The sequence below is a fragment of the Coloeus monedula genome (assembly GCF_965178545.1).
Source record: "Coloeus monedula genome assembly, chromosome: 1".
Lineage (NCBI taxonomy): Eukaryota > Metazoa > Chordata > Aves > Passeriformes > Corvidae > Coloeus > Coloeus monedula.
Window position 1 is genome coordinate 83,090,268 of NC_138781.1, and position 18,746 is coordinate 83,109,013.

The window sequence follows — 18,746 nt, forward strand, 5'->3', positions numbered from 1 at the left end:
CCATCATATGTAATCAGTGAATGTAAAGAGGGGACTATTGTGTAGAAACAGCAATACATGATGGTGTTTATAGTCATGAATTTTAAAAATGACAGTTGCAGAACAGTAAGTGGTTCTTCCTTAAGTGTGTTTTCCATATGGACAGCATGTACGTACCTTTCATTCTTCTTCAGTGCTTTTGGTATTTGAGAGAAACTGATGGTATATTTATTTTATGTCTATATTTGTACTGCAAGAGAAGGTACATAGGTTATGTGTAAGTCATATACATGCCATTAAGCCAAGAACAATTTATAGTTTAGGAATTTTCAAACACAATGATATGAATGGATATTAAAGTCTTTGGTATTGCAACCATTGCTCCTTGCAGCACTACGATTGCTGATGCACAATGTAACAAGTCAGACAGCTGGGAATTTTCAGTGTTCAAAAGCATATTGTGCAATTTAATTTAATTACACCAAGGGATTTCAGACATACTCACGATATGGTTAGAGAGAAATAGAGAGTTTCTGGTATAGTGTATACTATAAAGGCAGCTATTTTCTTTTTTTATAGATAGAGCTATAATATTAGATGATGTATATTATCTAAATTGCCATGCTCTGTAATTAAGCACTACAGCTTATATGTTTTATAAAAATGGACTTTAATAAGTAACTGAGTGATCAAAACCATGGCTACCCAAACGATTAGAAAAAATTCAGTACTGATTCAAACAACAGCACATATTAGTGTATAGTTGTGATTATTTAGCAGTACCTGAAAAAACGAATGCAACTGACTTTTAAAATTTTGCTGTTTAATATATACTTAAATAACAACTTAATAATAAAATATTTATTAATAATAATTTTAACATTAATACATTATACTAATTCTTGTAAATGTCTTATGCATACTTTTAAAGCCTTCTAGTTATTATACATAATATATGTGATATATAAAACATGTAATTAATATTAATTAATAAATTATAATTAATAAATAACTTAATTCTTACACTAGGCCAAATTTTCAAGCAGTGTATTATTTACCATATTCATTTGCACTGTCTAAAATTTTATAATTATGACTAACTTCTCTTTAAGTGAAGATTTATTGCTGATTTAATTGACTACAGAATCAATCTAATTGATTTGCTAATCTAATAAATTACATTCAAATTGACTTTTAAAGCAGTCTCTGGCAGGTTGCATACAGCTCAGAACCCAGGATTGTTTTCTTCATGATTACATGCTAGCATATAACAGCTTGGTATTCTTACTGCCCTGCCTTCTAACCTTAGTACAAGATACATGTTATCTTACTTAGGGATGAGACAAGGCAACAACCTGAACTCGGGATATATTTCTTGAATCTTTTTGTTTCCCTTAAAATCTGAAGTACTCTTTGTTTCACATCTTAAAAAAACCCACATGAAGTCAGGATTGCTTCTTCCCTCATGAGAATTTTTCAGATTTTTGTATGAAAATTCTGATTGCAGTCTGTCAATTAGTTTTTGCTCAGGACCAAAAGGAGTAGAGGCCAGTATTTGTACTCAGTTGATTTCTGGTGAGGTTGTACCCTTCTCTGCTGAAACACATCATTGCCATACAGCAACAGGAAGAAGACTGAACAGGGAAGGTGCAGCTCCCTAACTAAAGGTGGGGAGTTGCTTTGTTCCAGAAGTATTGTTCAACTATTGTAAATAATGTAGCTGCAGGATGCTGGGAAATCCAGTGACAATACATGGTGATGTTACTTGATTGCATGTCTTTGGATTCAGAGAGTGTCTAGAAGGAGATCGTGGAAAGATGTAATTATTATGTACTTCAGACAAAACAGTGCTTTGAAACTAAACTGTGCTTATCCAATAGAATATGTTTGTGCATCTGCATTCTTAGGGTCCTCTTTCAGTCTTCTTTCAGTGAACTGGAAACTTTGAACTCTAAAATTCCAATTACATGGCATTTCTTTCACTTTCACATGATTTCTATGGTTCTTTTCCATTAAAGCCTTTCCATGGCTTCTTTTTCTGCATTCAGAGCCCACTGAAATATGCCAGTGACAGAAATAGTTCCTGATGCTTTCTTTGTACCATACTAAAATAATTTCCCTACTTACCCCCATGGAGATGCTGTGAACAGAGTAATCAATTTCATTTGCTTTCCCTTTGGTTCAGTGAACATCTATGTATTGTATGAAAGTGTTCCAATAAATTACTTGGAAGAAGTTCTACTATTGAATATCCTGAATGACACAGAAATCTCAGTTATTAAAATAGTATCCTTAGAGGTGAAAGTTTAAAACCTTGCTTTAGCTCAGGTGAACAATGGGTTTGAGGCAAGGTTCTTACAAGGGAATGGACCAACCATTAAGGTGTAGAATATTCTCATATAAACTCTCTGTGTTTCCTTTTGCACGGGTTGGAGTCAAAAAGACAGAGAAAGAGTAGCCAGCACTTTCAGAAAGTCAAGCTAGCAGATGAAATGGGAGTTTCAGTAAAGGAACCAGAATTAATACTTGAATACTTTCAACATGATAGGCATGAAGGCATCAACAGAAATGATCAAGAACAGATGATCCCTGTGTATAGTGACTAGTGTCCAGGGTATTTTTGTAGAAGACGGGTGTTCTGGCCCTCCATGCTGAGCAATTCTTTACATACATTTGCTGAGTACATCGATATCATCATGAACTGTGCAATCTTAGCCTCATGCTCAGCATTTTTTTAGCTAGAATTTAAAAACAGTTCTTTTCCCAGGAGAGAAGGAAAAAGCAACTCCAGAACCCATTCTCATACTGTCTGTGTTCAAAAAGCAAAATACAGAGTTGTATAGGCAAAATGTGGTTAACCATCCAAAGTGACTACATGGCATGAAAATTGTTAATACCTCCCTCATATTGCTCATTTATGATCTTGCTGAGGTTTACTTCCTCAGTGCAATTAGAATGAATGTTTTTTCTCTCAGTTCTTCCAGGAATGTGGACCTGACCGTAACAGGACAGCCTATGTTTGAGCTAAGTTTCAGTTTAATTTTACAGATCATGCTGAAGTTGCAGAGAATGCAACAGCCATGGCAAGCTTTAATTTCCTCCAGTCATTAATATTTAATTTTCAGATAATGCTATCAAAAGTACAGTAGGTTGCAATGAAATTCAGTATTTCCAATAAAGCTGCAACAGAAATTGAACACATCCTACTTTACAGTAAGAATAGTGTTTATTCCCATAGAATGGTAATTTCATTTTCACCAAATATACACATTCATGGAATGTGCAAAATACCAATGAGCTAAGCTACTAAGCTAAACTTAGTTTGAGTCTCATAGGAGTTAAAAGTTAACTTGAGAATAATTTACTTAACCTTACATATTTCTTAGTTCCTCCAGGAACCTTTCTAGACTGTCTCCTCTCTGCTCTGTTGTGTACCAGCAGACATCTGTTCTTGTTTGTTGAAGTCCCCCATGAGAGCCAGGGCTAGCAAGCATGAGACTTCTCGCAGCTTCCTATGGAATACTTCATCTATATCTTCATCCTACTTGGGTGGTCTGTAACAAACTCCCACCAGGATGTCTGCCTTGTTGCCCTTCCCCCTGAATCTTTACCCGTAAACATTCAGCTCTGTCCGCACTGTCATTAAGCTCTAGACAACCATAACACTGATAACATTCAGGACTATCTTGCCAACTCTCCTTCCTTATTGATCCCACCACCTTTATTGGGGGGGAGGCCCTAATTCCTACATGACCATTCTCAGCTGTTTCTCTGCTTTCTAATGTATTGGTAGCTCTTGTGCCTTTGCTACCACGTGGAACTCCATTCCTGCCTCCACTGAGATGGCAGACCAAAGGACCTTTGTAGCACTCTGTCTGTAACACTGGTGTGCTACCTCCAGGCTAATTTTTAGTGAGCATGGCTTTATCCCTTTTCCCTTCAAGTTTAATTTAAAGCTCTTTCAGTGAGCCCTGAAAACTCCTGTGCAATGATCCTTTTCCTGCTTTGCAACAGGTGCACCCTGTCTGTCACCAGCAGGCTCAATGTCATGTAAATTGATCCATGATTAAAAAGACCAAAATTCTGCAGCGAGGGAGTTGCAGAGGAGATCTGCCCGCTGCGCTGGGCAGGAACTTGTCACCATTGTCCCCTGTCGTTTAGGTCACTGCATTCTGTTGGACAGAGAGAGGATAGGGAATCCTCCATATCATGCATTCTGTCTGCCCTTTTGGGCTTGTCCCGGGGAAGGTAGTTGAGCTGTCTCTTGACTCCGATATTCCTCAACCTACTTGCCTGCTCCTGGAGCTCTGTCACTAAGTGGAGTAACTCCTGTTCCCTAGCACACTTTCCACAGGGATGCTCACTGCTGCTGGCCCCTACTGGCACAAGAGCAGGGCACACTCTGCAGCCCGGCACCAGGGTGTCAGCATATTCCCACTGCAGCCCTGCCTGGGCAGCTGCCTCAGCTGGTCACACAGTCCTGCAGTCTTGCCTAATTCCTTTCATTTTTTGGCCATCAGCAAAAAATAGGTAGCGATAATTTCTCAGAGAAAGAATAATGTAAGCCTAAGTAGTTGGCATTGCAGCTCAGCTTGTGGTCTCAGATCCTAACGTCGTTTAAAGAATCATAAAAGATAAAAGGTTTAACTGTTCTGCTTTGTAAGTAGTAAGATTTTGAAAGGTGAATGTAATAGAATGTGAAGATTTTGTACATTAACTAGGATGTCCAGGCTTCTGGACAACCAGAAATCCAGGATGTACCCACTGTAGGTATAGATGTTCAATCAGTTGTGTACATACAGTAAGCCAACACTTCCAGGAACTGTCAACTAAATTGCTTGAGTGGTGCACAGATGGACAGGATTTGCACAGTAAATGTTATGTTTTCAGAATGTCCCAAGTAAAATACTGGTGCAGCCTTCCAAGATGACTGAAATTACAGAAATTACATACAGCCCAAATTATCTGTATTAATGAGCTCTCTCCCTGATGAAAAGATAATGGGCATCATGACTCCAGGCACTCTATGTGTTAATACTGTATCAAAATAGGCAGCCATTAATGGTGGGCTGCAATTTTTGTGGCATAGATTCTTTTAAGAAAAAGTCATAAAAAGAGAAGCCTGTAGCTAGAAATGACATTTCAAATGTTTGTGCGTGTGCGTTTGTACTCATAACTTTGCATTTTCTGTCTAGCCTGGTCAGTAAGTGAACTATCATTGCATACTGAATCTTGTAGTCAACATACGCTTACTGCAAAACATTTCAGAAACCCTAATTACCTAATCTCATAGACTACCAACAGGATAAAGTAAGGAACAGCCATTTCAAAAGTAATTCATTGGACTTAAATCAATGTGTTCTTTCGCTTCTGTGTGAGTTTTATTCATATGTACACGGATTACAAATCCTGCAATGCATAATGAACAACAGTAGGAAAGAACTTTTTCTTGTGAGAGTTGATTCTAGCAATTAGAGCAATCTAACAAAAGGTTTTTGAGGTTGTATATTTGGTATGTCTTCAGGTTATTCATGTTATATTACAATAGGTCACAGCCAGGCATTATTGTTGCTGTAATGTAAAATATTCATTCGAGAATGAGTGAAGGGAATGAGAGGTCTCAGTCAGCAGCACCCATAATAAGCTGTGTTTCTGAGAGAACAGAGTGGGGTAACCCCATAACAGCTCTTTGGTTTAAGGAGTTTTGGTGAATTATAATTGGTACAGTTGAAGCTGGTACGCATTTGGGTAGCCATAAGGAAATTTCATATATTCTTTATTGAGGATGTAGGAAAACCTGTCGTTTCTTTGCAGACATTTTTAATGCAATGTATTCTAAGTGCAAGCACAGTCTAGATACTTCGTCGATCCCTTTTCTGCCATGTATTGTACATGTACAATAATCAGTGGGCTTTTACAAGGCATTATTAAAACAAAACCAAGTTAATATTGATTTATCTCAGAGATGACAGTCCTTTGAAAATTTTTCCATCTTCATGTTAGTAAGGACATGCACATAACTGTATTAACTTTATTCTTTAATAATTAGTCCATCAAAGCAATATGTTTCCTTTAACTTCTGAAAGTCTCGACCTCCAAAATAAGGCATTATTTCCTTATATTTGTATTTTTGTTTGACAGAAACCTTAGAAGAAAAGAGAAGCAATGTTTCTGGGGTCAGAATTTGAACTGTAGAGTACCATTAATGTACTATACTCCCAAATGATTTATCAGAGGAAGACTAGTGGTAAATAAAAGTTTAAAAGAACCAAACATAATGAAGTGTCAGTAGAAGTAAAAGTCTAGAAAGTTTTCAGGGGCAGACAGTATTACATTAAAACAGAAGCATTAATTATACTTTGTTCAAAACACCATTTTCAAAGGAAGTTTTTGCCATGATTGTATATTAAAATAAAATGTTTTTTTTCATGGACAACTGAGATGGCAGGGTACATCATAACACTACAGATAGGATGGGAAGGAATATGAAATGGGATCTTATTTCATAGAAATTTAAATGAGGTTTTTTAAATGATTGTATCTGAAACCTACAGTATTATAGTTATCTAGATACAAAATATTTCACATTGTCTTCCCATTTCTAGTTATTGAGCAAAAATTACAATCTTTTTCATAATATTTATTTTTTAGGGTCATTTGCTTTACAGAAGCTGACACTAAAATCTGGTCTAGATATTTTCTAACTTGGCAAAATACTTAGCTAAAATAACTGTTACTGATTATGGAATGTATGGTAAGTAAATAGCAAAAACAAATTAGAAAGTCATAGTATTATTCATAATCATGAGCAATTAAAATTTTTGAAGCAAGTTATATGAAGAAAATGAGAAAAACACTAGTCAAAATAATGGATTTAAATCATGACACACTAATAATGTGATCATTCAATTTACAATGTTAAATAATTCAGTCTGTTATATTCTAAATGCAATTTCTCAACATTAACTATCACTGAATTATTTTTACTATATTATTTTTGTGACCTCTATTATAAGCCATTAATTTGACATTAACAGATATAGTGATTATAACAACATAACAGTGAATACAATAATGAAAACAATTGTGAGAAATCAAAGAAAGTTTAACTTTTGATGCTATAAAAAGAACCTTACTCTTAGAAAGAATTTTCTGTTCCTGGGTGTCCTTCAGCTGTATTCTCACAAGTTAGCCATGCTGTGAGTGAGACTTCAGGCAGAAGCAAATGGTGTGACCACAACTCCAGTTCCTCTTCACAAGCCTTGTAATGAAATGCAAAGCAACCAAACAATGCAGTCCTGTGCAGTTCATCTCACTGTCTAATGGCGAATGCTGGCCCTGTCTAAGAGAGGGACTGAACATTCCAAACCTATCCACATGTGAATAACATCGTAACTACAGAATGCCACCTGCATTATGTGAAAAACATACCTGTCTCAGTAACACCTACTCACTTTTTCATAATTTGTACCCAAACTCAGTCAAATTTATGCAAAAAATAATTAAGGCAGTCATTTCCCAGGAGGCAATCTCAGAATGTAACAAATCAAAACTGATTGGAGAGGGGCAAGGAGAAGGAACTTTCAGCTGGGGTAAGTTAACCATCAGGAACATCCACAGTCTTCTTGCCATTTGCACTATGGACTGACATAGACAGAAGATGAGGTCCCCAAGTCCATCACATGGTCGAGCTGAACACCAATCCATCCCACCCTGTCATTCCTAGGGTGCTGGATTCTTATGGTAGGCTGCTGACCACAAGAAGGCAAGTTAGCAGTTTCACATAAAACTTTCTAGGCCACTAAAATGTCTTGTCTTACACACACAGTCCTTCCTCATCCATCTACTGTGGAATATCATCAATTAGTTTAACTTACAGATTAAAAGTAATAGGGAGGAAAATTCCCTAAAATTTTGTAATTTCTTTGTTATTGCTGACCTTCTTACTGAAGAAGGCAGAGGACTAAAATTTCTTTCGTAGAACAAAGACAGTGAACATCACAAAGATTAAAGTAGTTGGGTAATATAAGAAGATATCCAACCCTATTTTGGGGTTCTTGGGTTTTTTTTAATTTTGATGGGGTTTTGGGTTTGTTGGTTTGGGGTTGTTTTTGAACTGTTGTTTGATTTTTAAAGGCAGAAGAATTAGGAACTACAACCTCTGGAATGCTTGTGCTATTTCTAAGTAATTATAGTAATTTGATAGCATGCTGATATGCTGAATCCCTGGAATTACTGACTTTATTGAGCTTGAGAGATTCAATTGATTGCATTCTTGACAGACAATTAGCTGATCAGGAGAAGAGCAAAATAGCAACAATACATTCTTTAGAAGAGAAGAGGTGAGGATCATATATATGTTTCTTAGAACTTTTCGAGGTCAAGTTTTTCTAGAAATAAAGAATTGGGAAAACACACCAAAAGCCCTCGTGAAATGGATAGAGGTGGTAGGAGTGGTTGACTCTGAGGAAGAGCTATTGGTTTTCAGACAACACCAGAACAGGGATAAGCTTTGTGTCTAGACTGCATGCTACATTACTTATCCCAAATATTTGGATTACCTTTCCTTTTGTTCATTATTGTCTTTGCAGAATAACTATGAGCAATCTAAGTTAAAAAAAAAAAAGAAGAAAATAAAATCAACATACACTGAAGTGAGTTTAGGAACTTCTGTATTGCTGAAATTGCACTGTGACAGATCTGCTGTTTATTTCAGTTATTTAATAGTTTTTTCAATTTATTGCCAGCTTCCGTGAATTTGACAGTGTAATATTTTCTGACAGTTAAAGCTTTACTTCATGTAAATGGACTTTGATTTCAGGCATTCCAAAGAAATTTAATACAGGTCTGTCTCACACTGATAAAGAAAGAAGATAGACATACATAACCACCAGCATTTTTGACAGTTTTCTGCCAAGTCACACTACGTAACTTCAGCTGAGAAATGAAAAATAATTTTGTTTAACATTACCCTATGGAGTCTAAAGAGAGTTCAGTGAATTTCAGTCCTGAACTTCTAATCCTGTATGCAAGTAATATCTGAGTCATGAAAAGCTCACACCATTCTGTCATCCATCACTTGTTAATGACCTTCTTTGACCTTATAAAAAGATGTAACAAAGGAAATGAGTATCCACAGTTGTTCTACCATAAAAAGGTAGCGTTTAGTATGAATAGCCCCATTCCAAACCCTCAAGTTCCATGAAAAAGCTAGTCTGCATTTCATGAGTTCATTATAAAAGAGTAGTATTTCAAGATAGACAATTTACAAATTGTTATACATCTCTCATTTTGAATTATTATATTCAGAACGTTGCGAGAAGAGAAGGAATGCAGCACCACGTGCAAATCAGGCTACTGTAGAAAAGTGAATGGAAAAAGCTGAAAGGGAAGAAAGGGACAGAGGACCCATTGCTCATGCAGGCTCTTCACAGTGGTACTTGATGGGAGGAAGAGAGTGTAAGTGGGACAAAAGAGGATCAGACTGAATATAAGAAAAAATGGTTTTGAAGAAGAACTTTTTCCAACCTGAGTACAGTCAAGAAATGGTGAAGGTTGCACAGAGAGGCTGAGCAGCCTCCATACTTGGAAGTTTTCAAGGTGTTACTGAATAAACCCCTGAGCAACCTGGTCTGATCTCATCACTGATGGTGTGTTGAGCACGAAGTTGAACTAGAGGGCTCCCACAAGCCCTTGCAACCTGAATTAAAATTTTATCTTATGATTATATGGTACTGGTTACCCAACAGCTGTAAAAAAGAGAAGGCTTTAGTAAAGTAATAGGAAAAAGGAAAAAATATTGTCAGATGGGAAAAGAGGTAAGAAAACCCATACTGCAACAGCTTTCTCCACTTGTTCTCTATTGCAACTGTAGAAGGAGGCAAAATTAGGAACAGGAAAGACGGCTGTCTACAAAGTCTTCACACCAGCCCTGGAATGAGTGATAGGGCTGGAGTGGGGAATCTGCCAAGGTAATTTAGATAATTATGGCCAAGAAAAACCATATATGTTAAGGGTAATCTAGAACAATTTGTTCCTTATGCTGTGTTTTGCTTTTGTGACACTTATAACAGAATTGTATTTCTCATCTTATCTTGACAGAAGTCAGTACACATACTCAATTTTATTTAAATCTTGTCACACCATAAACCAGAGTCACGTCACATATGGAAGATAACAGCCTTCCCTGGAAAGATGGACATAATTGGGGTGCACTGAAAAGAAATGTTTGTGCTATCTATATTCAGGGCTCCTCCTGAGTTTTCATGTTGCTTCCACACTAGGTTGCAGGTGTCTTTTGTGCTGTTAACATTGGTTTATGCAGAGAGAGACAACTTCTTTGGTATGTCTGGAACTTCTTTGATGAGAAACCTCAAAGTGGAAAATGGCTTCACACTTCAGGAGGGAGGGATGGAAAGCAAACCTGTCACTCTAGCATAAGACATACTTGAAAAGTCTTCTTCCTTTTTTATTCTGTTCATTGCACTCCAAAGAAGAAAGACTGAGTTCCATTCCTAAGACTTAATTTTTTTTGTCTACATATTCAAAACAGAAATAAAACTATTAACTCTTCAGAAGCTCACAGCTAGATGGTATTGATAGTGACACTGGAGGAAATGGGGAAGCAACTATTAGCTTCACTTTAAAGTGAAATAGGAAAAAAAATATATAAAATGTCAAGGATATTAGTAAATATCTGTGAAGATATGTGTAAATATTAAAATAATTTCTGATTTCAGGAAAAAAGGTGGAGTTGAATGTGCAACCATGGACAATAACACTTTTATCTTATACAACTTTGTTTCTCTTTTAGTGGCAAAGCATTACTATAACACTGGTTGAGAAAGTGCAGATGGTTGCTGTAATCCTAGGATCTCTGTTCTTAGTAGCAAGTGTGACTTGGCTTCTATGGTCAGCCTTCAGCCCTTATGCAGTATGGCAAAGAAAGGACATCCTTTTTCAAATCTGCTATGGAATGTATGGTTTTATGGATCTAGTATGCATAGGTAAGCTCAAAATCTTTAAACAGCACAGACTGTGGTTTAAGACTGTGACTATTTCTATTTTTCTAATTGGTCACTCTAATTTATCACTCCAGTTCTTTGCAGATTTATTCTCAGCTGATACCTTTTGCAAGTGCTGCTTTTTACAGTGTTCCAAGTACTGCAGAGAGAAAAGAATCAAAGAAACTTTGCTCTCAGATTCATCAGTGTCTTCCCAAAATGTTAGTGGTGAGAACAGGATCGGTTTAAATTTCTTCATAAAACAGACGACTAGCAAAGTTCAGGAAGTTAAACAGATGAAAATATGAAAGACATTACTAAAATAATTAGTAAAATTACACACTGTCATCTTCTGATGCCAGTTTGAATTAGATTGTATCATCATGAAGTGCAGAAGAAGCCCTTGAAGGTGTCATCACACTGCACACCCAGAATTCAGTTGCACACATTTATATAGGTCACTGTGCTAGAAATGGAGGAGAACAGAGAAGTCAGGCATAAGTTCTTTGCACATCATAAACAGTTATGAAACACTTACACAGTGCTAACTATAGTAACTTGCTTTACTATTAAAAAGTCCCAAGTCATTGAGCTGAAATCTTGTAAGAGAAAATACATTTTACTGCAACACTGTATTGACTACTTCTAAAATTTCTGAAAGTACACTGGACTTGGGGATATTTAAATAGAAATACCTTTAGTAGTACCTGCTAAAAGAACCTTGATTTGATTGTTAGAATAGTTATGGTTATTTGCAGAGAAAATTTACATTAAATATTACATAATTATATAATTTAGAGAATTAAATTTTCATAATTAGTAATATTAATTTACATTAAACCACATTAATGGAATTTCATTTGCAAGAAAATACAGAAGTGAAATGCCATCTGATGTTTGCATTGATATTTTTGAGAGATAAATGTTATCTGAATCGTATATATAGGAATTAGAAGGACAGTGCTGAATTGTGCTCCATAAGGAACAAAGAGTGATTCCTAATATCAAGGGTTTGGCTTCAACTGTAAAGCCACATCGTCTTTTATTGAAACCATCCCATTGCTGTACAAGTATTTATATTTCGGCTACATCAGCAGTTCTGTTCATTTTGTAATTTTTGTTGGAGAAGCTGCTCTGGAATGTTTTGTAACACAGGCTTTCTTCTGTGAACCAAATCTCAGACAGAAAAGCGAGCAGAATCTCATACTTTGGAGAAGTGCTTATCTTTCAAATGAATAAAAGAGCTCAGCTACATGTCCTCTTAGATGCTGATTTCTGAATATCAACTCTTCCAGCTTAACACTCAATATTGAGGGCTTTGCTTTTGTTAAAAAATACACTAAACGAAGATAATATGTGCTTCAGGCATTCTAAAAATTTCATTTATATGGAATTCTGGCTTGTTTGGTTTTTTTGTCCCAGTAAAAAAATTACTTCAGTAAGCATCAGCTAGTTGAAATAACCAGTTACTTCAAATCATTTTCATTTTTCCCATTTGTTTTGCTGTTAAAAAAAAATGGGAAACTTAACAGTTCATTTAGCCAGATTAAACTCCAAGTCAGTCAAGAATGTCTATGGGTGATCAGAAATATTACTGTATTTATCCATAGAAGTAAACATTTGGAAGGTGACCTTCCATAAATTGGTACATGCAGTTCTGTAGCTGCCTTTCAAGCCAGCCAGGTTCAAGCCACCACTGAAGTGGAAGCTACTGAACTATCATGTACCTCACATGGAGCTGGCTCAGCTACACCCTGCAGGAGCAAAGCAAACACACAGCTGTCTTCCCCCACAAGGCAGACTGACTTTCCTGTCATTTAATAAATGCATATTTTATAGTCCTATCAAAAATAATACATGGAAAGTTAAATGTAAAACTGACTACAATTAAACATATTTGGACACTGTTTTGTAGTTATAAAGTTCACTGCAGATATGACTTAACAGTTTACTAGACTGTATCTGGAAATTCAGAGAGCTGTATAAAGGAGGTTTGGCGATTGAGGAATTTTGATAATCCAGATTCCTTCAGTCCCACTTATTCTGCATATAATTTCAAGTAATTTGCATTCTGTTAGCTTGTAAGATCAGAACTTCTTGTAACTCTTAAAAATAGTCATTAATATAGTCAACCTTATTCAATTTAATCTTTTTCTTTCATGATAAAGTGAGGGGGTTTAGATTGATAGTTTTAATTTCAAACTTTCAAATAAAATTCTCTAATAGATGTATGTAATTATTACTTACAAATGATTTCAAAAACCCCAAACACTTTCCATTATGCTGGTGACTTGCCAAGGCATTAACTTATGATTTTATCATTATTATGTATAATCTCTTATATCATAAAGCTTGTAATGCTTACAACCAGCTACAGTTCTCACTTAGTATCTCCTCTCCTTCCATTTGTGTTTAGTCATCCGTGGCATTCTCTTAGTTTTCAACAGGATTTACAGTGAGCGAATACCTCTACTCCCACTGTAATTTCTCTTTATTTCAATGAAAAATCTATGCAGACATACAGATTTTCCTGTGCACCACATATTTCAAGATAATGCTTGAGATACTGGTGGTATGATCAAGATTTATTCCATCTGCCTTCATTTATGCCTCCCTACACCTTTGCAGAAACAATACAAATATTCCTGATCATTTGTGAAGTGTGATTATCTTCAGACAAAAAGTGTGAAGCACTTTTTGAAATGTTTTGCTATAATTTTAAAAGCAGTTTGCCTAAAGGTACTGATGTATTTTTATGCCATCTTTGAAAACAGGCACGTAACAATTCGTTTACCCAGTGATTGAGTTATATATCATACATAGCACACCAGTCACTTTCTTATTAAGTAATTTACATGTAACTTGTATTTTACTTCTTTGTTTTGTTTTATATTTCAACAAAAGAAAAATCCCAAAGATTATAGATCACCAGTATAATATGTTCAGTTCATTCCAGCATGCATGCTTTATTGGTGTCCACTGTTCTCTTTCTTCTAGTCTGAATTTTTCCAGAATTCTTCCTGACAAACAGGATTGCTTTTACTTATCAGTGTTGGTTTTAACCCTACAAGTCATTACCTTGTACTTTTTTGCATCAAAGCTGAGTGTAAAGCTGTTCTCTTTGAAATTTGCTATTGGTAGAAGTTTTCCTAAAGCAAACCTTGAACACTGATCAAGTAGAACTACAGCCTATGAAAGCCAGAGCTATTCCAGTGATAGTGCTAGGATCAGACCATCCATGTAGGGATTACCAAAGGGAGTGAGTTCATGAAAGGAATGAATAATATAAATCCCTTATCTACCCACTGAAGTACAGTATATCAAGCCTTTGCCATTCTACTTTCTAGACCTAGCAATTATTTTGCATAACAGAAAATTCATAGAATTTTATCTATTTTTTCACTGGAAAATAGTTGTAACTACTGGTCATAAATGGTTCTAACATGAACAAAACTTCTCACAAATAATAGCAGCTGACTTGCAATCCCAGAACAATAGTGCTGCTCCTTTTCCAACAGTGAAAAGCAGTTGTAACATTGCACTAGAAACATGATTGGTGCCAGTAGTACTGTGGCAAGGGAGTAGACGATGGGAGCCAGTGTGAGGTGTGAATTGCCCTCTGAAAGCCTCTTTCTTCCCTGCTAAGGAACTTGATGCCTTGCAATATTCCTGCAACTTCTTGGTTCTAAAAATGAACAGGCTGAAGTTACTTACAGTGAACACATCTAGCTGCATTTTATATGTCTTTACTCAGAAAGCCTTTTTTTACTCCCACACTAGATCTGATTCTAAATAGTTTATAAAGAATTATATTACTATTTATAGCTTGAACATGTATCACTTTAATGCTGTGAGCAATTGATTTCCTTTTTGTTTTTTACATCTGTGGGCCCTAGAATAGTTTTAAGACATGGCACTTTTTCCAGAAGTAAAAATAATCTTTTATTCCTGGATAAAATCTTGTGATGATTCTGGGAGGTCAATTCCTAAATTATTATATATTAGTGTGATAAATAAGATGAAGTTGTAACCTAATACCACCACATCTGAATGATATAAGACAAGTTGACTGCTTGTAAAGACATTCAGTAGTAAAAATTCAAGTATCTTGTGAGTCAGGATAAGAAAACTTTTGAATACAGTGAAGGAATATAATAGTACTTGGCAAAAATATAAGAAAAAAATATAAAATTAAGATTCTCCATAATCCTGTTGGCTGGATCCCACAGCAATCCCTCCATCTTAGAGATAAAACCTAAAGGTAAAATCTTCTTAGAACCATAGGACATTTAGATGGGTCCATCATCCTAAAACTCTGTTCCTTGTAGATATTAACTGGACAGAACATCTGAACAGCTAACAGTAGTGAATTCTAAAACTTCTTGGGATCATCTGAGTCAAACAAATAATTTTTTTTCCCCCTACAAGAGTTCAGCTGTGTCCTTTGTGCTTTTGAAATCATGGTGTTTGGAACAAATCAATATTCTTCAGGGATTTATTCTTGTTTTTTCTCTCATATCTACATTCATTGCTGTGCAACCCTTAAGAGAAAGGAGATTTTTGCCATTTTCATACAGCTCCACTTCAGTGACTAACTACTTATCTTTTGAGCATCAGAACTCCTCTGGACCTTGAAAATCTCCAGCATTTCAACCTTACCCAGAGTTCCTCTTGTTTGTGGTCTTGGAGGTGTTGGTGCTAAGAACTTTGCCCCCCCGCTCCCCCCAGTTCTTTTGCCTTTTCTACACGGGTCTTTTTCAATCTGTAGCTCTATCAAGAAGAAAGCCAAAACTTTTTATGAGAGAAATTATGAAAGTGCTCCTTTTCTCCTTCAGCACTGCCAAATCTGACAACTTTATTCCAAAGCTTGCAATATTTGATCCTTTGTTTTGTAGCTCTTTTAAAGTATATATGACTGACAGCTTCCACTATAAAGAAAATTTCTTATCCTTGCCAATGTTTAAAAACTTTGAAAACATTATTTCAATAAATCCTGAAAGCCCCAAGACAGTAAAAAAGAGTTCCCTGAAAGAAGTCATCCTACAACTTCTTCTGTTGTAATTTTGGGAAGATATTTTGACTGTTTAAATGTACTTCATGTACCTCAATGATCCTTTCTCAAATACTTCCTTCTCTATTCTGAAATATGTTGTTCAGGTTCTAGTGGAGTGCAGATACGTATCTTTACTTTGGAGTAAATAGTTTCTTTTAATTTTGCTTCACCACAGCCTGGAGAGAAGTTGGACCAAATAATGCTGTGTTCCAGGGAGAGGTTGAGGAAGATTATTCTTATCTCCTTTATCACTTTATAGGAAATGCAACAGAACACAAAAAGGGTGGATCTTTGTCACAGCAGTAAAATCATGGCTAATTTGGTTTGTAGATTCTGTATATGATCAAACGCATTTATTCTTTTTAATACAATCAAGCCAGTCTTGAAGGTACATTTATGTAGTGACTATTATTATTGATTATTATCATGATGCTAAATTTTAAAGACAGGTTTCTTTATCTGTATTGAGAAGATGAAGATAGAAATCTTGCAATCAAGAAAACCTGCCGCTAAAATGCTTTGCTGTTACAAAATAAATTTAGAATGTTTACTATTGAATTAAGTTTATTTTGTGTTTGCTGTATTGGATGCTTCAATGAATTGTAGGCAACTTGAAAGCCTTACATAGATGCTGCATTCACTATCATGTCCTTCTGAAAGAAATCTTTGTGTTTCTCCATCTTTCAGTGTACTGATCTTAAAAAACGTGTTAGAGTAGGCGTTGCTATCTGCAAATCATTGCACTTGAATCTCAGGTTTGCTGTTCATTGTAAATATTTTTATCATCCTTTCTCCTTGTGTCATCTTTCTGTGAGCATCTCCTTTCTGGTATCAGTTAATCATGCTAAAGGACCTCAGACACTTAAATCACAATTTTGTTGTGTAGAAACAGATGATATACAATCTCTTCAGCTAAAGGACACCCCAGATCACATTATAGATGTGGCCATGTATAGGAGAATATTAGCCAAGAAGTACACTGGGCAAAAGATTTATAAATGTTTTTGGCTAGGCAGATTGCTCTCCTCCCAAAGCAGGGAGCCAGAGAAAAGAGGTGGTGTTGCTCAGAACCAAGTAAGTGTCCTCAACCAGGCTCGCTGAGGAAAAAACTAGTAAGAAGGCAGAAGCCCCATGTGTCTCCCCAAAAAATCCATATTTGAAATACTCACACACAAAGAGCGTAAGCATAAACATGTATGTACATACAACAAGTTAGGAGCTTCATTTCTTTAAATAAGTTTCTTGAATGCAGACAATAGGCATAAATATTAGCTACATGGAAATTCATAAGCAGATTGGTCTGTTGAGGACTCCAGAAATTTTGTATCTTCCTTGAAGGACCTTTTAAAAGATTTCCTGGCTCTCAACAAAAAGATGATTTGCAACTTTTTCCTATTGAATACTGAAGAGAAAGAAGAAAGTCTATCATCCTTACCATGTTCATTTTAGCTAATAATAACATTTAATTTCTTCTTGTTCTAAAGAAGCAAGGCAGGAAAGTCATTATACTTACAGCTGTTTCAGGTTTTCATAAATCTTCTGTGCTCCTAAGTTGAACTAGGAATCTGAAAGCAGTTAAATTTGTCTGTATCTATTGAATTCTACAAAACACTCTTAAACAAATTTAGGTCTATCCTGTCTACTACAGAAGGTCTAACCTACTTAAAGGTCTACTTAAACCAGTACAAATCTCAGTAAATAAATAGTAATTACCATGAACAAGGGCAGCACTAGCATAAACAGTCAATATCCAAATCTGCCAGTTTTGCATTGGTTTACTTAAATCTAAATAATTCATTTAGTTAGGCATGCACAGATTATTCTAGTATTGGTTATGCTGAGTTTTCATTCAGAACAACTTTATTTCCTCTGCACGTTCCTGCCTCCCAAACACATGAATAAGCAGTTACATTGCATATGTACAATGAGTAATTTAATTGCATCTGGAAATTGCCAGAGCCATTACAATGTGTTAAATCTCTATTTACTCTCAAAATATTTTGTATAAACGATTTTTTTTTTCTCTTACTTTCAGGACTGATAGTACACGAAGGTGCATCTGTTTATCGAGTGTTTAAGCGCTGGAGGGCTGTGAATCTGCACTGGGATGTGTTAAATTATGATAAAGCCATGGACATAGAAGAGAGCAATCGAGGAGAATCCTCAGCAGGGAGGACATTGTGGCTGCCACTGACTGCATTTAGAAACAGAAGTTTAGTTCATCCAACACAGTTAACCTCACCGAGATTTCAGTGTGGCTATGTGTTGTTACACCTGTTCAACCGCATGAGACCTCAGGAAGATTCATCAGAGGATAACTGCTCTGGGGAAGTAGTGATGAGAGTGACCTCAGTGTAAAGATTGTGCTCACTGTGCTACACAGATAAGGGTAATGTGCCCTGGTGTTACAGGACTTCGGAATGTAGTTATGATGAATGGTGAAACCATTAACACTTGAAAATATATATACACTTTTTTTTTAAATTTAATGTTTTTTATATGATCAGATAAAACACAAATACATTTTTCTGAGGGAAAAAAAGTCTCTTGCTTTTTATATAGTCTGATTTATTGAATCTTTTCTCAATTTGTACCTGAGGTGTATGTAACATAGCTTAACTCTTAGGTCTTTGAATGATGAGGGAACTCATTTTTAAGTAAAAATATATATTTAAATGTATTTTCTTAAACTCTGGCTTTAATCCACTACT

General features: G+C 35.7%; 1 protein-coding gene across 1 annotated transcript in view; it reads left to right on the forward strand.

Moving 5' to 3' along the window:
• Window positions 1-18,393, forward strand: part of MARCHF11 (membrane associated ring-CH-type finger 11) — a gene marked incomplete at both ends in the record, with an annotated part of 31,371 nt that extends 12,978 nt beyond the window's left edge. Inside the window, 2 exons of the mRNA XM_082295042.1 lie at window positions 10,793-10,985; window positions 18,071-18,393. Coding sequence (XP_082151168.1) covers window positions 10,793-10,985; window positions 18,071-18,393 — 516 coding nt within the window. The remainder of the gene's footprint in view (window positions 1-10,792; window positions 10,986-18,070) is intronic.
• Window positions 18,394-18,746: the final 353 nt, after the last annotated feature.